Here is a 25,585-nt window from a genome sequence, read left to right on the forward strand (position 1 = left end):
TATTAAGTGAGCTGCGCTGTGTGGCTGGAGTGAACTTTCAATAATGAGTGGTGCAGCGTTGGGCCTTGAGATAGTATTTGTCTTTTTTCTGGCCTTATTCCTGCTTCATCGGTATGGAGACTTCAAGAAACAGCATAGGCTGGTGATCATAGCAACATTATTGGCTTGGTATCTTTGCTTTCTTATTGTATTTATACTGCCTCTGGATGTCAGTACGGTAAGAAACTTACGAGATTTTCTGTATGGTATTTTTTTTAACCATAATTTCAGAAGACAATATCTTAAACAGCAAATAAATTTTCCAAGTAGTATCTTATTAAACTAAACACTTGTTACCTTTTTGCATGACAGTGTCTGTGTTTACAATTAATTTTATTTTTTGTTGATCTTATCAGATAACAAATCTATTTCAGATGTTTTAAAATTTCATTATTTGTTTATAGCAATTTTTTTATCTGTTCAGGCAACATAAAAACACTTTCAGTTTTTTACTTACTTGTCCTGCAGATTGCATGTTGTTTTGAGGGTATATTAGTATTAATTGCTCCTAAGTCTAAACATGGACTACAGTAAACGTCTTTAAAAATGGGACTCATTATTTTTAAATAAATGTTGTACCTTTTTGTGGTCACTGATATAAAATTAATTGTCTTCTAGACTATTTATAATCGGTGCAAACTTGCTGTTAACTCCAGCCCTGCAGAAAGTAATGGCTCTTACGTTACTCTTGCTCCAAGGTATCAGCTACATATTTTCTTCGTCAGACTGTTTTTAAAGAAGTATTTTATTATTTTCTTGTTTTAAATGGTAGGAGTGTACTGTGGTTTTAAGACTAATAAACAAGTGTTACCTGTGTGATAATGACATTTGAAGATTGTAAGTCTAGAGGAGGGTGAGGGAAGAGGTGAAGAAAAGTGCCTCTGCATCTATTCGTAGTAATTTATACAGTAGTTCTAACTGATTACCTAAATATTCCTCTTTTTTTTTTTTAATTTCATGCAAGACTTCTTTTATTTTGTTGTTAAAGCAACAGAACTAAGCTTTTCAAGCAACCTTGCTTATCTATGAGGAGAGGCCTTGGTGAATGCTTATCTTTCTTTCATAACCTTAAAGACTTTAGACCTGAAAGTCTAATTTTATACCTTATGAATGAAATTAGCAGGCTTGTCTTATATAATAAGCATCATATCTAATCGCTTATTATAATTGCATATATATAGTAATTGGAGGTATCTGAAATTTACTATATTCTACCAAAGTAACGATAGCCTGCTCGCTGTCTTCTGGTAGGAAGGAAGTAATCCCTAAAACATGGGGAAATGTAGGCGAATGTGGGCTCTTTCCATGGCTGCTCATTCTTTAGCCTCCACTGGCTATTTCCACATCTTGTAGATGCGTGCAGTCTAGTTATCTGTAAGATGATAGAGCATTTAAGATGTCAGTTGATATGTCCCTGGAACGTCTTGCCAGTTTTGTTGCCCCAAAGCAGACGCTATCTGGATGTTGTATATCCATGGAAGAACAGTAAAATGCCAGACTTAGTGCCAAACATTTTACCCTTTATTTAAAATCACCCAGTGTACGTTAATTAAACATAGTTAGGTAAATACACAATTTGAAAACTATTCAATAGCCTTTCAGTTTACCTATAGTTTCAGAACAAGCTGATGGATGTTATACTGTAGTATATGACAAGTACATCAAATAGAAATATCAACTTAAGTAGTAATTGAGCAGATACTGTGTTGGTGCAAGTCAGATCTTAAAACTTTGTTTGAAACCTTTAGTCACACTACCTGTCATTCTATGGTAATTTGATAGTTTTGAAAATTTTTAGGCTGTGTACGTAAAAACTCACAACTCAGGCTTGACTAGTTTGACCCTGGAAAACACCAATTATTTCTCAATAGATACTCCTATTAAATTGACTGTATTGCCCCTTGAGTCACCATTGCTTCATTACCCAGACAGGTGTGGGAAAAAAAAAAACCGAAGTGTCTTAGTGTGGATGGGCACTTTGCCTTTTGCTCTTTTTTTACGAAAAGGCTCTCATGGCTTTTCTGGTCGTCTGAAGCAAACACTACCTGTCAGAAAAGCATTGGCTCAACAAGTCAAAGTTTATATAAGCCTGACTAAATCCAGCTGGGTGACGGAAAAAACAACTAACACACTTTTTTTACTGCTAAATGCTCTCGGTAGTAGAGCTAGGTGATGGGGTCCCTAGATATTTTTTAAAAACCTGCTGCACTAACTAAAGTTGAATGGTCTTCTGTGTATAGAAATGTTTTTTTCTTTGCATGAAGAAAGTACGTCCTGCCCAAAAAGAAAAATTGTAACCTTAAATTGCTTAATTGCTTATTTCTCTTTAGTCTTTGAGCTACTGTTTTTTTTCTCTAAGAAAGCTGTCTTGTCTAGATAAGTTATTTGCAGTGAGGAGAATGATAAATATTTTTAAGTATTGATTCAGTTTATTTTCTTCTGAGATGGCTGATGTTTGACTACTTACTCAAATAGTAGTCTGTTACTTCTATTTTCAAAGACCTTTCTAGATAGGGGAATATATAGAAAATGTTCCTTACACTCTTGGCCCTACAACTAACAATAAGCTGCTTTACATTGCTACAGCAAGCAAAAATGTTTCAAACCATGGAGTTATATTCCTAATGGAATTATGCCAATTTTCTGGCGTGTTGTATATTGGACGTCGCAGTTTTTAACATGGTAAGTAAGGCAAAAGAATATGACAAATATTATGATATAGGTATAATTTCTAAGTGCAATGTATTAGCAGTCATAGCATACTCTTTAAGATTATATATCACTATTCCACAGAGCTATCTAATCATATATTATTTGCTAGCAGTGAAATTTCTCTAATAATTACTGTACTAAATTGAGCTTTTTTTTTTTCTTTTTTTGCTCCTTTTCAGGTGGCAGCTATTTACTCTTGGTTCACTTTTCTAGTTGAAACTGAGCAGTTTACACATAGAGGTGTTTATGGATAGATTGTCTGAAAAAAATGGGGTTTAGGCAACGGGACACCAAAATAATTCCATGAATAAGTTGGGTAATTTTTGAGTTATATTGTAAATTATTTGGTTTTATTGGATATATTATATAAAGCTATAATATAGCTACAGCAAAGAGATTGTGCTTTTGGGTTAGGTTCATGTGTGGTTTCTGACCAATCTATCATCAAATAATTATTTTTGTAGCTCAGTCAAGAATATCAGAGTTGGTAGTGAGTACTTGATTAACACAGATTTTTCATAGTAAATCTAACTGTGTTGTTTTTGTCTGCAGCTTGTTTAAGGTTTGCCATCAGACCAGTACATCTAGAATAAAAACATGTAACTAGCTAATTTTGTTAGATGCTTGGGAGTCTTTAGGTTAAACACCCCTGTCTCAGTATCCTGCCACTGCTAAACTTTTTTTTTTTTTTTGGTTGGCTAATGTGGTTTGGTTTTGTTTTCTTCCCTTCTAGGATTCTGCTACCTTTCATGCAGTCATATGCTAGATCAGGAGGGTTCTCCATTACTGGAAAGATTAAAACTGCATTGATTGAGAATGCAATCTATTATGGCACTTACTTGCTGATTTTTGGAGCATTTTTAATATATGTGGCTGTAAACCCAAACTTCAATTTACAGTGGTAAGAATAATGTTGTAAGCACTTGCATAAGTTCTTATGAAATTGTCACGGGTAATCTCTTCTGTAAATGAAATGGGTCTTTTTTAAAAAACAATCTTAGTTGATCTGATTTTTGCTAGGCAGTTGGAAAGTTTTGTTAACTTTTTTTATGGAAAAGGATTTTTTGACTATTCATAGAAATTTGTCTTTTGGATTTCTGATTTTGATATGTATGGCCGAGGAATCCTCTTATTTGCAATTTTTTTTTTCTCTCCCTACAAATGCATTTGCAAAGTAGTGCAGAAACTTTCTCAGTGTTTTCAGAATAACATCTTTCAAAAAGTCTGTGTCAGTATTTCCTGTGTAGTGCTTCTGTCTACTGTAGATTCTATTTAAAGCCCATAAGGTAAGTTAAAATAATGGGTAGTTATAACATTGCTAATGGTCTTGCATACTAGATACAGTAGTAAACGCTGTCATGTACTTCACTTGCAATAGGTTTGCTAAGTTCGTGTTGTTTCCTAAAGGAACATACTCCTTTGAGAACAAACATTTTTGTCTTCCCTCCAGAGAGGGAAGAAGCATGGGGAGATACAGAAAAATCGTGGCAGCTTTAAATATGGCCAAGTAGCAGGAATTACAGACGATGCTAAGTCTGTTCCTGTAAATTTGAAGCCATATTGGTGCATAGATACTTCAAGGTTGCTTTCTTGTGGGTGGGGCAGGACGATGTTGTTTGTTTGTTTTTTCTTTTTTTGTTATTGCTATTGGTTTTTTCCTTAGGAACCAACTTCAGACTATTGGGATAGCCGCTGCAAACACATGGGGTCTCTTTCTTCTTGTGTTGCTTTTGGGTTATGGTTTGGTGGAAATTCCCCGTTCTCACTGGAATGGGGCCAAAAGGGGTTATCTACTCATGAAGACCTATTTCAAAGCTGCCAAACTGATGACTGAAAAAGCAGATGCAGAGGAGAATTTAGAGGATATTATGGAAGTAAGTAACTAGCTTTTGCTATGAAGTAAGTGAAGGCTGCTGTTAATCATCTCTGAATTTCCTGGTGTTGGGCACTTGTGGCAAGAAAACACAAGTAGCGTGAATTTGCTGTGAAATATTAGTAAATTAAGAAAATCATCATAGTGTGCCACTCAGTCCTGTGTAAAAATCAAAAGAGAAATAGTCCCTGATGTGAAGAACTTGGCAACTTGATAGCCATGGCAACTTGATAGCCATTATTTGTTGGTTTTATTTTTGTATTGACCCTTTTGGATGAATATTGGTCGCTAATGAAAAACATTCTAGAGTGAACTTGAAAATACAGTGTACAGATGTTTCACTATCGTTCATGCAAATTGTGTACGTCTGCTTTTATGCTCTGCTGCCAGTATGTTTCTGGAATCTTGAGAAGAGATTTCCAAGTTGGATTTGCAGGACCATGCTATGTGCCTTTTGAGAAGAGAATATCTAGATTATTGTTTTTTTTTAAAGAGCTTTTTTTGAGACTGTATTTATTGTTATTTGTGAGTGAGCAATAGACTAGTGTAGTTCAAGAACAGAATGGAAATGCAACCCATTGAATAGCTATTCCCTGTTTTGCTGCTCTGATACCATGGCTTGGAAATAATACTTCTGAAGAGTTGTAAGGTAGGGTGAACTTCTTCTGTGATACGTCAACATAAAATAATAGTGGAATTCTCATTCTTCAGTAATGGCATTTTGAAGAAATTGCTAAAAACATCTGAGTGGGACATAACTACAAAACTTACTAGAAAATGAGCAACAAAAACTTTGTTTACCAGGCTAGCACTTAGAATAGAACAGAATATCTCTGTTGGACGGGACCAACAACGATCATCTAGTCCAACTGCCTGACCACTTCAGGGCTGACCAAAAGTTAAAGCATATTGTTAAGACCATTGTCCAGATGCCTGGAGAGGGAGGTGCTGAGCTCTTCCCCCTGGTATCCAGTGACAGGATGCGTGGGAATGGTTCAAAGCTGCGCCAGGGGAGGTTTAGACTGGACATTCGGAAGCGTTTCTTTACCGAGAGGGTGGTCAAACACTGGAACAGGCTTCCTAGAGAGGTGGTCGATGCCCCAAGTCTGTCAGTGCTTAAGAGACATTTGGTCAGTGCCCTTAATAACATGCTTTAACTTTTGGTCGGCCCTGAATTGGTCAGGCAGTTGGACTAGATGGTTGTTGTAGGTCCCTTCCAAAGGAAGATGTTCTGTTCTATTCCCCTTAAACAGCATACCTTGTGCCTCGAAGGCTCTTCCATGGTTTAAAACCCCAAAGTTTTGTTGGAGGCACCAGTTCTGGAGTCAGGTATTGGTATCCTGGGCTTGCCTGTTTCTTCCAGTCTCCCCCCATTACTGGGAGGATTGAGGAAAACACTACCTGTGGTCCTGAATTTTTTAGCATTCTTCCGGGGGCGCTGAAATCTCTTTTAATTGACCTCAGACTTTTTGTTGTGTCATCATTAGTACCCACATGGCAGAGCAGGAACGGGTAGTAGTCTGAAGGTTGCACTAAGCTTTTCAGTCTTGTGGTGATGTCCCTAATTTGGGCCCAGAGAGGCGGCAAACTTCCCTGAAAAGAAGGTCTTGTACTAGACTGCTGTCTTGTACTAGATTGTCCTTTAAGTCAGGTAGGGTGACTGACAGATTCTGAGGTTATGTCATACACAACATAAAATACATTATATTGTTAATGCATGATAAAACCTTGTTTCAAGGTTTGGCACTTCACTTCCCCCCACACACTTTTTTTTCTCTTTCAGTCTAGAAACAATTGCACTATACCTTAGCAATCTTGGCCAGTATTTTATTTTCAACCTTCACAGGAACACTGAAGTGTGTGAAAATACGTAAAAATTCTTAAGAATAGCAGTGCTGACTCTGAGAACTTGATTGTAAATATTATGAATTGCTGTTATGTCAAATAAATCACAAAATTTTAGCTCTCAGCCACTTTAGTTTAGTCTTTTGTTTTCTTCCTTTATCAGAGATTCTGAAAACACAAGAAACTGTAGCACTGGAGGATACTTCCCACTTTTGTATTTTTAATTTTTTTTCAGTCCAGTGCTCTACTTGACAGGGCTGAATATGTTAGGATTGACCCTTACAGATATTCTTGCGGGATTTTGTTTGTTTGTTTGTTTTTCATAATCCCACTACATAATGAAAAATTCTTTGTCACAGACTAATCAGATCTCTTGTGATCATTCCCTCAGGAGATTCAGAGGGTATCCAGAATTACTGACAGTCATCTGTTAGAGCAGCCTTTTATGTATCAAAGGACTGTCTATATCCATTTAGCCTCCCTTGTCACGCTAAACAAATACAATTCTTCTGTCTGCTAATCGTCCTATTTGACAAGATTTCTAAGCCTTTACAATTATTTCTGTCCTCCAGACTGTAGAACTTGCATCTTTTTTTTTAAAGTGCTGTTTGTAACAACAACAAAAAAGCATCAAAAGGTTATCTCTGGATTGCCAATAGGATGAAGAATAAAAGCTAGTTCTCACTAAGCCTGATAAACTGCTAGAGCCAGTTCTGACACAACTTATCTAGCTGTTAGGTAGCATCTTTTTATTACTGATAAATGCCAAATGGTCTCAGAAGTGAGCTATGTGGACATAAATGCGAGGAAGATATAAAATGATACTCATCAAGCTGCTTGAAGTAATAAAAGTGAAACTAAACTAGGTAAGATAGAAACTTCTCCTCTTTACCTACAACTAAAACAAGAAAGTATTTTCCATTGCAAAATTCATGCATAGAAATCAATCCTCCACAGGTTCACAGAGTAGTGTTTGCACACTGGCATCGTGGTTGTTTTTTTTTTTTTTAAATACATATGTGTTCTTTATAAATACTCCTTCAATTATCTTTTATTAGATGTCTAGTAAAGCTGTAGCTTTTAGGAAGTTCTATTGTTTTTAAGCTCTGATGGTTATCTCTTCCATTGGGAGGGCTGGAACTCTTATCTGACCCTGTAAAATTATTTAATCTATTTAACATGATGAAACAACTCTTTCTTTTTTTTTTTCCTCAACAGGAAGTCCGTAAAGTAAGTGAGAGTATCAAGTATAACCACCCTTTGAGAAAATGTGTTGATACAATACTGAAAAAGGTAACAAATTGCTCATCTTTAGCCATAATTGTTCAATTGGGAGGGCACGCTTCCTGCACCTATTGAATACTTGTACATTATTTTCTTTTCCCCGTAACATAAAATATCTAATTGGCATCTTGTAAGTTTCTGACAAGACTTGGAGTTGAAGTTCTTTGTGGAATGCTTTCTTATGATGTATGTAATTATCTGCTGTATTTTGACATATGTAGTATTTTAGAAACAGAAAAATCTACATTTAGTGAGCTGTTCAGTTGCATGAAATGCCCCAAACGTTTACAAATAATTAACAAAGAGCACTTCCTACTCCTTTGTCTTCCAGTTAATTTTCCCTTTTCCTTCCAGTGTCCTACTGAGTACCAGGAAAGAATGGGTAGGAACATGGATGATTATGAAGATTTTGATGAAAGACAGAACAGTTATCCAAGTGAAAAAAGTTTGGTCAAACTTCACAAGCAGGTATATTAATAAATGAGAGAATGCCTCACTTACACTAAAGTAATGAGAATAAATGCCAGTGAAACAAAGATTTTCAATGTACTTTACCTGTATTGCTGAGTATAGTGGGGTTTGGGATTGCTACTTAACGGGAACTTTTCTCAGTGAAAGAAAACATAGAAGTTTAATAGCCCAAGTGGTGTCCAGATCAAATTTCCGGATGTGTTAAAAGTGTTCTTGTTGCGTTATATCTTGACAGTGTTTTAACTGTCTGCAAGTAAGCCTTGTAATGGTTGATTGACAGTGCATTCTAAAAAAGAAATTGTAGTAAAAGCTTGGTATTCACTAAGATGCAAAAATAAAGTGGTATGTTGGAAAAAGTAGGCTGTTATTGCTACAGATAGATTGTGATGAAAGAACTGCAAAACTCAGGAGTCATGCATGTAGTCCTCTTAATGATTTATATATTTAGAGAATTAACTGCTTTTATGAGTATACAGAATTAATCTTTGCAATTCTGTAATGTAGACATTTCTAAGGGATTTTGCAAAGCTTTTCTCTCATTTCTTGAAGCAAGTATGTTGTAACCATAATTTCTTGGAATTTATTATAGGTAATCTATTCAGTACAGAGACATCGTCGTACACAGGTCCAGTGGCAAATTCTTTTAGAACAAGCATTTTACCTAGAAGATGTGGCAAAAAATGAAACCAGTGCAACTCGACAGTTTGTTCATACCTTTCATTCCCAGGAACCAGAGAATAAAATTATTCGGTATTTCTACACACCAAGTGTTGGTAAGTGCTGTCATGCAGATTTTGAATATGTAAAGGAATAACTAGTTTTGTAAGAAGAACCGATTGTTTTATGAAAAAGATCAGTTACAGTAGAGGGAAGCAAATGTGCATCTTAATGCATTTATGTAATGGAATAGCCATCAGGTATTGATTTATGCTCTTGACCATAAGCTTGAATTTTTTTACAAATTTAATAGCAGTTACATATTGTAATAGTAATAGCAAACTTTGAAGCCTTAGAAGAAGAAAGAAAAATAGCAACTTTAAATTTTTGGATCGTGGCTACCTTCTACATTTGTGGGATATTATTGAGGTGGCACCGTTCTTGCAGTAAAGCAAAGAGGAAAGGACTCTTCGTCTGTCATGTACTGAACATTAGGACATGCGGCTGCTTGTGCATCCTTTTAGAAAGTGTCTTCTCCTAATCATGTTTTAACTGATTTGTTGTGCACTAGCAATGAGTTATTTCCAGGGTAGGACAATATAATTTTACAGCCTAAGCTTTCTTTCTGAGAGAGTAACAGATGAACAAACAAAAAGTGGATCACCCATAGTATCTGGGCCAAAAGTGAAGAGTTCTTTTCTACACCCTCCGCCCCCTCAATCCATTTGCAAAATTTGCTTCCCAAATCCCACCCTGTTTTCCCCAGTTGTGCATATGATTCCTTAGGGCTGAGCCAGATCTCTAAGCATTGGAAAAACCCTGAAATTAAGTGTGTGAACCCACAGATTCCAGCCTTGATTTTTAAGGGCATATGTGGAAGAAGTTCACAACAGTTTTTGTGAGGGAGTTCCATTTCTGGTTGTGTAATTTTCATTAATCAATTCCAGATGTGTGTGTGTGTTTGTTTTTTTGCAGAGTGGTACTGGGAATGTCTTCTACGACCATGGTTTTACAGGGTGCTTGCAGTTGTTCTGGCCACGTTCTCTGTAATTGTTGTGTGGTCGGAGTGCACATTTTTCAGCACAAAACCAGTTTTATCACTATTTGCAGTTTTCATACAGCTGGCAGAAAAGACATATAATTATATCTACATAGAGGTAAGTTTGAGATAATCACTCAACAATTATCTTTTCAGATAGATTGTTATTACAATAATAGTAGACCAGATTGATTTAAAAATGTCTCTAAATAGTCTCTCAACTTTCAGAAGGTCTCTAAAGTATATAATGCCAAACTTCGTTTCTGTGGAGGGATTCTGCATTTTGCCGTTTCTTGTAACTCTCCAATATGGGGTGAAGGTGTGACCCAGTTGAGCTCAATATAATGTGTAGAGTAATTTGTGAAACATTAGCTTGGAGCTTATGTGTTTAGACTTGGTGTCTAATCAACCATGTGTGTAACCTCTCTTCCCTAAACAGGAATTTGCTGCTGGTCAGAAATCCAGTCACAGGTGTGGCTAGCATATGTGCGCACAAATTCATCAGTAAAGGAACTGAGCTGAAAAATTCCAGTATAGTAACAAAATAGGTTGAATTGCAAATGCTTGTTTTTATCACTTTTTGTGGGAATAAATGTTCCTAGGGTCAGTTGTGTTAGCTTATATGAAGTGCAGAATGTTGCAAGTATCATTCTCAATGTAAATTAGTCAAAAAAACTCCTGAAACTCTTCTCATAGCTGGTGTTATTGTCCTATCTCAAAATGAAAAATTAGACTGCAGTCAGCCTGTTGCATGCACAGACTATGTGCTGAATATATTAAAACCTTTAGTAGAGTTCTACACTGAAACTTTTTTTTCCCCCCAGATGGCCTGTTTTCTTACCATCTTTTTCCTAAGTATCTGTGTTTACTCTACTGTCTTCAGGATCCGTGTATTTAACTATTATTACTTAGCTTCACATCATCAGACAGATGCATACAGTCTCCTTTTCAGTGGCATGTGAGTATGTGGCACATATTTTGTGGGTTTTCTGTCAAATTCTCAATTGAAAATGTCCATGAAACTTTCATTTTTATTCTTTCATTTATAATCATATGGGTATAAATCCTAATGAGCTGTACATCATGATTCTGTGATATATCCAGTTATGATTTCTTAATCATAGAATCATTAAGGTTGGAAGAGACCTCCAAGATCATCGAGTCCAACCATCAACCCAACAACACCATGCCCACTAAACCATGTCCCTAAGCGCCTCATCTACCCGTTTTTTAAATACTTCCAGGGATGGTGACTCAACCACTTCCCTGGGCAGCCTGTTCCAATATTTTTACTGCAAGAAATTGTTTTAAATTGTGTTGTCTTTTGCATTTGTGCAGGTTATTTTGCCGTCTTACTCCACCATTATGCTTGAACTTTTTGGGCTTGACCCATATGGATGCAACTATCTCACACAAAAACACTCAGCCAACTGCTTATACGTCTGTGAGTACAGAAAATGTGATTTTTGAGGTTTCCATATGATTTGGAGAATAGGCAAAATATTTTTCAATACTTCTTATAGTAAGATTCAGATACTCAAATCTTTTCACTGGTATTGAACATGGTAGAAATACTTTACTTATAGACCAGGAGTCTGGTAATGATTGCTGTCTACACAGGAGTCATCAATAGCTCAATTTTTCGGTTTTGGTCTCTTTATCCTAAGAAAGTAAAATATCGTGCTGAAGAGTTCAGACTATTCTTCATGTCCTAATAGCTTTAGCTTCCACTGGCTTTAGCGTATAGGACATCTTTATAGATTGGGAACAAACCTAACTTGCCAATGAAAACCAGTGAGTTCGGTTTTACTGAACAACCAATTTCTGTAGGACAGCAAGTTACATAGAATCATAGAATCATTAAGGTTGGAAAAGACCTCTAAGATCATCAAGTCCAACTGTCAACCCAACACCACCATGCCCACTAAACCATGTCCCTAAACACCTCATCTACACGTCTTTTAAATCCCTCCAGGGATGGTGACTCAACCCCTTCCCTGGGCAGCCTCTTCCAATGTTTAACCACTCTTTCAGTAAAGAAATTTTTCCTCACATCCAATCTAAACCTCCCCTGGCGCAACTTGAGGCCATTTCCTCTCGTCCTATCGCCAGTTACTTGGGAGAAGAGGCCAACACCCACCTTGCTACAGCCTCCTTTCAGGTAGTTGTAGAGAGTGATAAGATCTCCCCTCAGCCTCCTTTTCTCCAGGCTAAACACCCCCAGTCCCCTCAGCCACTCCTCATAAGACTTTTTCTCCAGACCCCTCACCAGCCTCATTGCCCTTCTCTGGACACGTTCCAACATCTCAACATCCTTCTTGTAGTGAGGGGCCCAAAACTGAACACAGTATTCGAGGTGCGGCCGCACCAGTGCCGAGTACAGGGGCACGATCACTTCCCTACTCCTGCTGGCCACACTATTTCTGATACAGGCCAGGATGCCATTGGCCTTCTTGGCCACCTGGGCACATTGCCGGCTCATGTTCAGCCAACTGTCGACCAACACCCCCAGCTCCTTTTCCGCCAGGCAGCTTTCCAGCCACTCTTCCCCAAGCCTGTAGCGCTGCATGGGGTTGTTGTGGCCGAAGTGCAGGACCCGGCACTTGGCCTTGTTGAATCTCATCGAGTTGGCCTCATCCCACCAATCCAGCCTGTCCAGGTCCCTCTGCAGAGCCTTCCTACCCCTGAGTAGATCAACACTCCCACCCAACTTGGTGTCGTCTGCAAACTTACTGAGGGTGCACTCGATCCCCTCATCCAGATCATGGATAAAGATATTGAACAAGACCGGCCCCAAAACTGAGCCCTGGGGAACACCGCTCGTGACCGGCCGCCAACTGGATAGAACTCCATTCACCACAACTCTCTGGGCCCGGCCGTCCAGCCAGTTTTTGACCCAGCGCAGAGTACACCTGTCTAAGCCGTGAGCCGCCAGCTTCTCTAGGAGGATGCTGTGGGAGACGGTGTCAAAGGCCTTACTGAAGTCCATCCACAGCCTTTCCCTCGTCCACTAGGCGGGTCACCTTGTCATAGAAGGAGATCAGGTTGGTCAAGCAGGACCTGCCTTTCATGAACCCGTGCTGGCTGGGCCTGATGCCCTGGTTGCCCCGCACCTGCCTTGTGAGGGCCCTCAAGATGAACCACTCCATAATCTTCCCCGGCACTGAGGTCAGGCTGCCAGGCCTGTAGTTCCCTGGATCCTCCTTCTGGCCCTTCTTGTAGATGGGCGTCACATTGGCAAGCCTCCAGTTGTCTGGGACCTCTGCCGTTAACCAGGACTGATGATAAATGATAGAGAGTGGCTTGGTGAGCTCCTCCGCCAGCTCTCTCAGCACCCTCGGGTGGATCCCATCCGGCCCCATAGACTTGTGAGCATCCAGGTGGCGTAGCAGGTCGTTGACTGCTTCCTCTTGGATTATGGGGGGTTCATCCTGCTCGCCGTCCCTGTTTTCCAGCTCAGGGGGCTGAGTACCATGAGGATAACCGGCCTGCCTGTTAAAGACTGAGGCAAAGAAGGCATTAAGAACCTCAGCCTTTTCCTCATCCTCGGTGACAATGTTCCCCCCCGCATCCAATAAAGGATGGAGATTCTCCTTGGCTCTCTTCTTGTCATTAATGTATTTGTAAAAACATTTTTTGTTGTCTTTAACGACAGCAGCCAGATTGCGTTCTAGCTGGGCTTTTGCCTTTCTCGTTTCCTCTCTGCATGACCTATACAAGATCCCTGTACTCTTCTTGAGTCGCCTGCCCCTTCTTCCACAAGTGGTAAACTCTCCTTTTTTTCCTGAGTCCCAGGAAAAGCTCCCCGTTCAGCCAGGCCGGTCGTCTTCCCCGCCCATTCTTCTTACGGCGTATAACATACGGTGTATTACATCTCACATCTTTGTTGTTAGCAAGAAGACACTTAGCGTTGTCCAGAGACTTTTCACAGCAGATTAAAAGATTCACCAGATTTGAACTGGTTCTGGATTGGGTGAGACAACAAGATCTAGCATCTTAGAAACCTCAAAGTGGATACACTGTTAGAGGTGGCCTTTATATCTGGGCATTCTGGGTCAACTGTCTGAATCAGATCTGTGATGATAATACTTACCTATGTTTCAGTAACTGTAAAGGATTGTGTGTTTGTGTGTTGTGGACTGAAAACAGTCAGATGGCACAATCTTTATGGATTTATGTAGAATATATCTGATTTGAGATTGTTCTTGTGGATTTTTTTCCAGATAATGGGATCCATGAGAGTGCTGTCCTTCATTGCAGATGGATTCTATATATATTACCCAATGCTTGTTGTCATTCTCTGTATTGCCACATACTTTAGGTAAGTGATTTGCAAGGCAGATCCTCCACGTTTCTTTACATTAATACTCGTTTCAGCAATCAGGAAGAGATTCACTTCTCCTCTTCCAGCAGTTGAGTTGTGACATATTAATAAAAATGCAAAAACTAAAACAAGAAATTGCTATTTATGTATGTTGAATGTGTACATTTTAAGAATATCTATTGTATTAACTCATAACTGAGTTGTGGGGTTTTTTTCCCCATTAAACTTCATTCCTAGATTTTGAGGTCTGATCTGTTCAAACTTTGGAGCCCACAAACGTTTAGATTCTGCTTTTGACATTAAAATTACTGTGAGGAAGCTATGTTTTCAGCAAGGTTTTCTAATAAACTAAGAAGCATTAGCAGAAACTAGGTAATGAACTTTCAAACAGACTCGTAACAAATTTCTGATCTGTTACCAGACTTCAGTTTGAAAGCATAGTGGTTTAAACCATTTAATCTTGTTTCCTTAAGCCACAGGTTGCTGGAAGCTGGAAAGGTAATTGCAGAAAATACTGTTATATGCTTGCTTTATCTTTACGTTTCAAAATGTCTGCTTTTGACCACTGTAAGGGATGAGATACTTTCGGTCCGACGTTGCTCGGCTACATTTATGTTCACTTGTTCAATTTTGCATTACCATTTAGTCAGAAGCAATGTATATGTTTTGGGTCATGTAGAATGTAGTTAAATGCCTTGAATGTCCATTAGTATCCTATGTGCGTCCATAGATAGTAAGACAAGGATCCAGTCCTAGGTTTTCCCTGCTTACCTTTAGGTTAGGTGACAAAAGTGGTGGTGGAGGCAAAAAAAACCCACAAAAAGCAAACAGGAAAGCCAATGACAAGAAAATAGTTTGTGTGACTTCTTGTCCATGATGATCCTGGGTCTTGAATGCCATAGTGAAAAGGAAGAAAAGAAACTAAAGGAGAGGAAATTGCTTTGCTTGAACGTTAATGCCCTCTAATAATTCAGATACATGCAAAACTGAATGTTTAATTAAAATCTATCAAGGAAAGCTGTCTCCCTTGTTTAATCCAGCAATCTTAAAGTTCAGATAGTACAGGAAAAAAACTCTTCAGCATAATATACAATGAAGTCAATTTTGAACATGATATTGATGCTCCAGTTTGGAGCATCAAATACAGTTTGCTCAATAAAAAACAACAAACCATAACAAAAACGGCAGTTGTGTTCTCTGGTGTGAAGTTGGAAAGGTGAAAGTGGTTTCATGCTATTTAGTTCCAGGACTAGCTTAAAAAAGATGGAGCAAGCTTATTATCTGACTGCTGCCTAATGGCTATCCAAAATGGCAGCCAGCATCCCTGCAGCTTAAGAGTATGCCACACATTTCTCCTGAGTAAAACCTGAGAGGAAGGTGGCTTTCTTATGTTATTACTGTTTCAAAAACACAGAAATCATAATAGACAAAATTTTTATAGTAATTGTCTTCTGTCAAAGAGGAGTCAATAAGATATCATAGGTATAAATTCTGTTATATCTGAGAACATTTCAAGCAATTGTCTATCTTAAATCGTTTGCACTACTCAGACAATAAATAGTTTTATCTCTCTATTTCAGTAGGATTATTCCATCACTTTCAATTGGATTTAGGAACGTGTCGCTGTTCTGAATGTTCTGATTTCTCGGCTAGTATAATAATCTATCTTTTCTTCTATACTGCTTTTTTACTTGAATTGTCCATAAATATCTGAATAATTTGTTTTACATTTTGCAGTGTAATACATCTAAACTATTAATTGTAAATTAACGAAGGAAATTGCTTCTCCTTCTGCTTTTACCAGTTTAGGAACTCGTTGTTTGAATCTTTTGGGATTCCAGCAGTTCATGGGGGATAGCGAAATGACCTCTGATTTGATCGATGAAGGAAAAGAGCTAATCAGAAGAGGTAAGACAGGTCCTCTATCCTAGTCTTTTTGTAAAATATAATCTGTTATTACATTAAACTTGTCTGAAATGTTACACAAAAAATAAAAGCATATAGCTTGTCAATATTTTGAAAACTGTACTGAGGCAGTCTACTGCACAAAATGCAATAGACTTACAGCATTGTGGTTGCTATATAAACAGCGCTGGACTTCATTGACATCTGAAGTAAAGTATCAGCTTTACTCATCCAGTATCTGAATTTTAGATATTTCTGTATATTTTACCGTTCAGTTAAGTGGTGCTCCTCTGAAGTCATTACTGATCTAATAATACCTGAGCAGGTGCTTGTGTAATCTGTCATAGGCAAAACTATCAAAGGATAGTTAGCACTTAAATTGTTATCATCAACAAACTAATTTTAATCTTTCTTTGTGTAAGTGTGTTGATTGAGCTGCCCAAATTCTGTCATTTCCTGTAGTATTTTTTGCTGTTTCAACTAACTGTGTTTTATCACACAAAGCATGTTGTTCTGTAGAACTGTAATTATCTGCTGTTTTGGAGAGCTTTTTATGTTAATTTTTATTGAAAGTGCTTCTTGAAAGTTGTTAAAAGCTGTTGTGGTTCTTGAGTAAATGTTTAGAAATTAAAATCTCTGGATACAATGTTATATTATGGAATACTTTCATTCCCCTTTCATAGTTTATGAAAAACAAAAGCTAGATTTACTTAGAGTAGTAGTAGTTCTTTTTTTGGAGAAAGAGGAATGTCTCTCATTCCCTTAAACAAGAGGTTACTGTTTCTTTGATACCGTGATGTTACACTTCCAGCTCAGTAGCAGATAAGGACACAAACTATTAGGGTCATACTTTTCACGTCATAGAACTTCAGCAAGATTTTGATTCAATAATGCTCAAGTTTCTTCTTAATGCCATACTTCTTCCAACTATTTCTAAGAGGGTTTTTCTTTTTTGCTTTGCCAGCTGGTATCCAAATATTATGCCTTGACCCAAGATATCATTGTGTTGAATTCATTTTAATAGGAAACTCTGTAACAAGCAGCTTTGTCTTTTGTTTTTATTTAATTGTATGAGCCATGTATTTCAATAAGAATCTTTGCTAGTTAACTTTGGATATTCATTGTTTGTTTAAAAAAAAATTGGTAATGATTTTTCTTGTATGGAGATACAGACAATTTTTTTTATTTATAGAGAAAAGAAAACGACAAAGGCAGGAAGAAGGTGAAAACAGAAGAAGGGTATGAGATTGTTTCAACTAATTATAATATTAATATGCTACAATATCTGATAGGATTTGCCATTGCTGTTTAATTCAGAATGATCTATTTCACAAAAAAATAAGTCTCCAATAAGTGATGGAGTCAGTTTAATCTTGCAGAATAGTCTTGGCTGGGGGGGGGGGGAATAATTTACATTTTAATTTTAAAGGATAAGAGAGTGATTGTGGTCACACTACTTGGAAATTTTTGTTACTCAGTGTGCTGTGAGAATGGTGTATGCCAATAGGTATAACAAGCATTAAAAAAGGTCCTGATTTCTAGGATGCAGAATAATCTGAAATTGCTTATTATCAGTCTTTTATGTTGATACTGCTCTGCTTGAAATAACTGCAGTTGCAGTGTCATCATATTCACTGAAAAGGGGACTGTATGCTCTTCCCAAACTTAGCCGTTGCTTTGTGTGCTCATTGGAAAGTAATTGTCACAGATTTTTTTTTTTTTTTACAGAGGAGGGAATTACATTTGAGACAGAATTAATACTGTTACCACTGAGTAACAAACAGAATGTTTGATTCAGATCATACTTTGAGTGTATACTGAATTGAAAGATTTGTGAAGGCAGTCAATCTGAATAAAAAATAATTCAGGCAGCTTCATTTTAAGGAGCTTCAGTTAATAATAGCTTTAGTTTTTCATTAATTTATAACATTTGGAATTTAGCATAGAAAGTCACAGATAAATCGAAAGGATGCATGCAAAAAATGAACTGACTAAAGGAAGGGGAAAATATTTTCTGCAGAAAGGCAAGATAATACTGGGACTAAAACTTCTCAGCTTTTCAAGCTCAGGGATACTTAAATTATGGATGACAGCCAATATTGCATAGACCTTCTGATCCTCTCGCCCCCATCTCATAATTTTAGAACTTGAACTTACTGTGAAACCAAATAGTAGCAACTGCATGATACATTTAGTGTACACTGAAATGATCTGACATTAAGCAACAATTTTAGTTCAACAGCAAACTCAATTTCAGATATTACCTGCTTTTTGAGTTTGCGCTAAATACTGTAGCACATTCTTTCTTGAAACTTTTGGGGCTTTTGAGAGTGCTGTCTTTTACTGGATCATGATTAAATGCTTGATCCTTCTGCAGCTTAGAGCTGTAACATATGGCATAAATCAGCACAGTAACTTTGAGTATACCAGTTCCTACCAGTCCATAATCTGGGATCTAGAGATGAAGCTGAAACATATTAAAGTTATTGGAGCAATTGGAAAAGTTTCTACTGAGACATGTCTAATAAGAGCATGAGACATTAGCTTCTTTAATATTTCATTATGCTTCATTCTAAAATGTTTACATACTAAAACATGATGGAATGGGAACACAATAGAACAACAAGCGTAGTAAACATGGCCTATGCAAATGGTTATTTGTGCTATCAGCATCTCGTTATTTTACCATTCTACCCCTAGATGGAAGTAGAAATCAAAAAAAGCAACGTTCCCACTGTAACTTAGGGCAGTTGAGTGAACTTTGAGTGCAAATTTAACATGCAGTTTGTTTTCTGCAAGTCTTTTTTTTATAAAACAGCTATGGTAACTGGTTTAGTGAAGGGACATATCTTCAGTTTAAAACAAAACAAAAATTCTTCCTGTATCAAGATACTGAATGGGAACATTTTCAAAGTATTACTTTCATAGTCTGATGTGATTGACCAATTAGCTCTAAATTGTGGGTCTGGAATATTTCTTGATCCTATGTACGCTTTTGCTGTGTTACTTTTTCCTCACAGCTTGTGTTTTCTTTTTTTGTCTTTTTTCCAGGAATGGAAGGAGCGGTATGGAAATAGAGACGATTCCACTAGAAACAGAGTTGTCCACACAGACCAAAAAGAATCCAGCTTCTCAGAGACCAATACCAACAGATGTAAGCTTTGTGGGTTTTGGAGGGAGTTTGTTTTGGTTTGGTTTTTTAATATCTTGTCTGCACAATACTGGCTATGTGAGTAGCTTCAAATAGATTCCTTTTTTCTTATATGATGTAGTGATATATTCTCTTCTGTGGCACAGTGTCATCTTGCCCATTAAAGACACCTGAAGAGAGTGCTGTATTTGTTCCCATCTTCAACACTTCAACTAGTTGAGGTTGGAGATTCTGGCTAGTCTCAATTACTTGGTCTTCTAATGGTGATTGCCATTAGAATAGCAGTTGTCAACAAAGAGACTTTATTTAGGATGTGTCTTGAAGTTGGGAGTTTTAAATCTTAAAATTTACCTCTTCTAGTTGCAAATGAACTCTCTCAGACTGGAATAATGGAATAATCAAATAAATGGCCAACGAATGTAAAGCCAGTAACATATCACATGAGTGTATACATGTTCATTTAATAACGTCTCTTAGCAAAAAAACTTTTTTGTGGATGCGCTAAACTTCCAAAAGGCTTATTTGTCACAGTGTTAATGTTTTTTATGTACTCTTGTAAGCTAACAAGAAGTGAGAAATGAAACTGAAAAAAAGAAGGAAAAAGGGGGAGGAGGGAAACTTTGAACATGCTTTTGAAACAACTCTGGTAGATTTCCCCCTCCTCTTTACAAAGTTGGAAACCCGGATTTTCAGTGGTAGACTAACTGAAATTATATGTAATTATATTTTAATGTTAAGCATATGAATATGGAATCATAGAATGGTTTGGGTTGGAAGGAAACTTAAAGATCATCTAGGTCCAACCCCCCTGCCATGGGCAAGGACACCTTCTGCTAGACCAGGTTGCTCAGAGCCCCATCCAACCTGGCCTTGAACACTTCCAGGGATGGGGCATCCACAGCTTCACAGGGCAACCTGTTCCAGTGCCTCACCACCCTACAGTGAAGAATTTCTTCCTTATATCTAATCTGAATGTACCCTCTTTCAGTTTAAAGCCATTACCCCTTGTCCTATCATTACATGCCTTCGTAAAAAGTCCCTCTCCAGCTTTCTTGTAGGACCTTTTAGGTACTAGAAGGCTGCTGTAAGGTCTCCCCGGAGCCTTCTCTTCTCCAGGCTGAACAACCTCAACTCTCTCAGCCTGTTTTCATAGAAGAGGTGCTCCAACCCTCTGACCATCTTCGTGGCCCTCCTCTGGACTCACTCCGACAGGTCCATGTCATTCTTATGTTGGGGGCCCCAGCGCTGGACACAGTACTCCAGGTGGGGTCTCACCAGAGCAGAGTAGAGGGGGAGAATCACCTCCCTTGACCTGCTGGCCACGCTTCTTTGGATGCAGCCCAGTACATGGTTGGCTTTCTAGGCTGCAGGCGTACATTGCCGGGTCATGTTGAGCTTCTCATCAACCAAAACCCCCAAGTCCTTCTCAGCATTCCATATGTAGCATTCCAACACCAAAACAAGCTGTAGGTGCTGGCCTAGTGAAGGTGGCAGAGTGAACTGCAAAACAACTATATTTCATTAACTCATGAGATTGCCTCTTTAAAAACAAACCAAACCAAAAAACCCTCTAGCTAGCTTAGTCAAAGTAGAAAATTGGGAAGATGAATGGATGATTTATTGATTTAAAAGTAAAGTTTGCACATAACTTCTCATTTTCTTTGATTCTTTGCAAAGTAGATCTCATCCTACTTGAGGGGCAAAAGAAAAGTTGTAGTTACATTGCTCTGGTGATACAAAAATTAAATACTACAAATTTGAGCATGTAGCCAGGTTTGGTTTAATATTATATCTATTCTAAATCATTGCACTTACACTTTGGATGAGATACTAGCAAATTACTATTCTGGTCTTTTAAGTTTGATGTCTCCACACACTCCCAAGATGTTCATAGAGCAAATGAGTGTCTGTCTTTCCTTTTACCTATTCAGCACTATCAAAGTATACCCGATCAAATGGTAGGACTGAAAGAGATAGAATAGAACTCCTCCAGGATGCAGAACCTTTGGATTTCAACGCAGACTCAATTAATGATGACCCTCTTGAAGCAGACTCGGGAAGGTGAGGAATCTTTTGTGTTATTTACAATTAAAATATACTAATGTATTCTGTCTTCTGACCTATGACAGCTGTATCAGATGGTATCATAACAATAGTTTTGTAAACAAAATTTATCATCTCACCGAGCTCTTTTCCTTTCTTCCTCTCCCCATGATACCGGAATTGTTTTAAAACCAATTGAAACATGAAGGCTTTTCAGTTTTTTAGAAATGTCTGAGTAAGAGTTGAGTTGAATGTAATTTTGTGTATTGGCATAATCTGAAAAATACTGCATATAAAACCAGAAAACTGGAGAATGACCTGCATATGTACAATATAAAGTTTTCTCTAATGTCCTACAAGACTTTAGAAAGCTCACTTGATTTCTGTGTATAAAAACCATCATGAAGGGCTGCAATAAAAAAACTGAGTATTGCAGGACCAGTAGTTGCAGGAATACACCTGGGGATCAGATCTTGGAACTGGAGTAAATTAAAATCTGGACATACTGAACAAAACGTCCCAGACTGCACAGTGTAGCTCTGTCTATCATAGAGAATTCTGTGATTCTGTGGATGTGACTGCAACACCGAATTTTCTTAGTTGTGAAATAGAGTATCTTATATGACTGCTAAGCTCTGCTCATATTTAAGAAAAAAGTTATACATTTTATGGGTGCTTTTTTTATCTAGCTAGTTATGCTGTAGAACCATTTAATGATAAATAATTTTAATTTCCCTTATAAAAAGTTAGTTTACATTATATTTCAGCTAAAACTAGCATACCCAATCCAATAAAAAAGTCATAAATGGTTTCAGTTGACTTATATCTATAATATCAACAAATAAATGCCAGTTCAAAAACATGCAAAGAATGCTGTTAAATAACACTGCCAGGTTTTACAGATTTATTCAGCAATGTTAGTTTGTATCAACAACTAACTAGTCTAGTCTAATGTCACCACATTGCAAAAGTTGGTTCTTTTTAAGCAGAAGAGTTTAAAGAGGAACTAGCCTAGCAGTTCTGTCAGCTGTTGACTTCCTTACAGTGTGAAAGGGATAACAGTCTACAAAAATAGGAATATGCATATGTAATTCTTCTGGAGCAAATACTTTTCAAGTACAGTATCTGAAGTCTTCTGGCACCTATACGGACTTTGCAGAGTGGAACATTCTGAACTTTTCTTTAAAAAGAAAATCCGGAGCCACAGAGCTTAGTTGAGCTTTCCTCTAATAATCTGTATTTCATTTCATGGAGGTAATAAATCAAGAATAATTGCATATGACATTTCAATTGACTTAAAAATACCTTGTGTAACATTGATTTTCAAAACTATAGCTCCTGCAATAGTTACAAGCATTCTAGGACAGTAAGAGCACTAGGGACACTAGGTTCTGACTTTCTGTCTGTTCAGGTTTTGGTAAGTACTGTGGAGAGGAAGTACATTGTGCTTTCATTGGAACTTACTTGTGCTTTTAAAATAAAATATATTTGACCAACAATTTGTGAAGCTTCTTTTTTGCCCACTAAGTATGCAGCCATTTGTTTTCATTATCTTTGATACTGTATTTCTCTTAGGAATACCCAATGAGATGTTAATCTCATTTGGATTAACTACTTTTGGATGCTGTTGTTCTTCTTTTGCTTTTTTTTGTTTAAAAAAAAAAAGTTCTGTTCAACAAAAACATTCAACTTCTTTCCTTTGTATCAGGAAACAAAGTTATTTAAGACTCCCAGTATTCATATCACTGTTTTTCTTGGTCACATGAGGTTTAATTTAATGACTGCCTATCAAATTCTCATGGAAACAGTAATTCAGTAGAACTTCAGATCCTGTAATTCATTGAGAGTTAAGGAGTAAGAGTGTAGTGAGATTTATACGATTTCATGGGTCTTTATTATTCTATTTCTTGTGATACTTTTTCATATTTAAAATTGATTCTGCAGGTACCAACCTGGTGGAAGATACCTGTCAATGTCTCGAAGCAAAATATTTGATGATGTCTAAACTCTTCAAAGCGGAATATTCAGCGGAAATCTTTTTCCTACTCATTGCTTGGAAAATACTGTATTTATGATATATCACTGAACCAGAAAAGACCATTTTTGTTTAAAAAAAGAATATGAAGGAACAACTATTTTGGAAGTGCACCTGTATGATAACTTGACTACTTATGACAAGCATATGCTTCTTCTATTGTAGATACTGGATATTGTTGTGCGTCAGTGTGGGCTTTTGTGTTGTGACCAAAAGGAGAAAACTATTAAGTAAATAGAGGGTAAACTTCATAAATATACCTAGGGCTCAACTTGAACTGTAACATTGTAAGTTTTAGGAAGAGGATTTTTTGGAAGGAATTTTTTTGTATTTTAACAGATGCTGTGAGAGCATCTTAATGCATCCAAAGTGCAGTTATGTCAATTACTATAGTAAACACTTTCTATAATTTTTCTATTTGAGCTTTATGCCTAGTCCAAAATCTACTGAATTAAGTTAAGGTTTCTTTTGGCTTCAGTGGTCTTTGAATCAGTCTGTGTATAAGCAGAAAGATTGAATGGCAGGCTGTTCTTCATAAAATCGTAAAACACATGTTCCAGTATTTAAAGGGTGGCTACAAAGAAGATGGAGACTCCCTTTTTACAAGGAGTCACATGGAAAAGACGAGGGGTAATGGGTACAAGTTACTCCTGAGGAAGTTCTGATTGGACACAAGGAAAATTTTTCCCAATGAGAACAATCAGCCATTGAATAGTCTCCCCAGGGAAGTGGTGGATTCCCCAACATTGGACATTTTTAAGTTTCGACTGGACAGTTTCTAGACCGTGCTTTTGCCAAGAAAGGTTGGACTAGATGATACTTGAGGTCCCTTCCAACCTGGTATTCTGTGATTCTATGATTCTATGAAATTTGGTGGCATAAATTTTGGAGCAAGATGTATTGGTCAAGAAAGGCTATATTTTTTCTTTTCCAACATTATATGCAGATAAATTATTTTAGCATGTGTAAATAGTTGACATTGAATAAGGACCAGAGTTTCACTGTCATATGAGCATATGTGCAATAGCAAGAATACATTATCGAAGATACGATGTCTGCTTAAGATTTTTACAGTTGTAACAGTTGAAAATATTGGCACACTAATGTTTTTGTTACTGTAAAAGAAATACAATGTGAAAATTGAGTTAAATGCTGAAACATCATGATTTGCACACACCTCAGGCACGGCTTCAAATTGTAGAGTATTTCTTTAAAAGAAGGGAAATACATAGCATGACTAGATAATGGTAAACACTTTTAACGTCCCAAATGCCCTGGTTGCATTATGTATCTGTTTCTATGGTGCCTGTATTTTGCAGTAAGTTGTTGCAAAAAAGAATAATGCTTATTCATTTGAATGCTATTCAAAAATGCCAATTATTAACAGTGTAAAAAAGCTTCACATTAATTTCATTGGTGTAGATACACTTTTAAACCGTAGTTAGTTGAATGAATTTTCAAATGTAATCATAAGGTAAAAGATGTGGTCAAATTCATGATATATTTGGAAATTTGATTAATTTAAAATGTTGCTTTACTGCAGTTTGTCTTCAGTCTTTACCACTTGGGAGTTTTCTTATGTGCTTATTGCAAAGTTATGTTGAAAACTGAAAGAGAACATGTTTCTATCATAAATTCTTTATCATGCTTAAAAAACAGACATCCCTTAAAGCAGCTAGGAATGAGTTATTCTGAAAAGTAAATTTTCATGAATGAGGTATTCTACTAATTTTTAAAAATAGTCTTTGTTTTCTGAAGTAATTGTTAATGGGAATCTAACTACCTCCTGTGATTTAGTACATCATGCGTTCTAACAGTAGTGGTATTTGTAATATATTGATCTGCCTGTTTTAAAACACTGAATTGTTACTATGAAGGTACTCTGTATAGAAAGAATTATGTTAATAAATTGGCAGACATAAAATAATCGTCAGTTCTGTTCTTAGGTGAATACACTGAACGACAGCCATACCCACATGTATTCAAGCTCATGCAATTTCCAGATTCCCTGTAAGAGGGCACGTTTTTAGTTTGGGTATTTTCTGTATTGTAAAAGCTTGATCAAAATCTTATGGCTGTGTCAGGGACTGGAAGTTGAGAAAACGAGACTATTTTTATTCAGATTGTTCTTTAGCAGCTTTGTGTTAGCACCTATTTAATTTATTTTAGATCTACTTAGCAATGCTATCCTGAATTCAGCTTTACAT

At 37.1% G+C, this 25,585-nt stretch overlaps 1 protein-coding gene across 1 annotated transcript; it reads left to right on the plus strand.

Moving 5' to 3' along the window:
- On the plus strand, positions 1-23,982 carry LMBRD2 (LMBR1 domain containing 2). The gene is made up of 17 exons (XM_009329447.1): positions 1-217; positions 658-737; positions 2,626-2,721; positions 3,485-3,652; positions 4,415-4,625; positions 7,688-7,762; positions 8,108-8,221; positions 8,814-8,997; positions 9,857-10,038; positions 10,745-10,878; positions 11,259-11,364; positions 14,144-14,241; positions 16,049-16,152; positions 17,342-17,388; positions 19,201-19,303; positions 21,232-21,361; positions 23,288-23,982. The coding sequence occupies exons 1-17, from the start codon at positions 44-46 to the stop codon at positions 23,346-23,348; spliced, it is 2,067 nt and encodes a 688-aa protein (XP_009327722.1). The 5' UTR covers positions 1-43; the 3' UTR covers positions 23,349-23,982.
- Positions 23,983-25,585: the final 1,603 nt, after the last annotated feature.

The sequence above is a fragment of the Pygoscelis adeliae genome, unplaced genomic scaffold (genome assembly GCF_000699105.1).
Source record: "Pygoscelis adeliae isolate BGI_AS28 unplaced genomic scaffold, ASM69910v1 Scaffold47, whole genome shotgun sequence".
Taxonomy (NCBI): Eukaryota; Metazoa; Chordata; class Aves; order Sphenisciformes; family Spheniscidae; genus Pygoscelis; species Pygoscelis adeliae.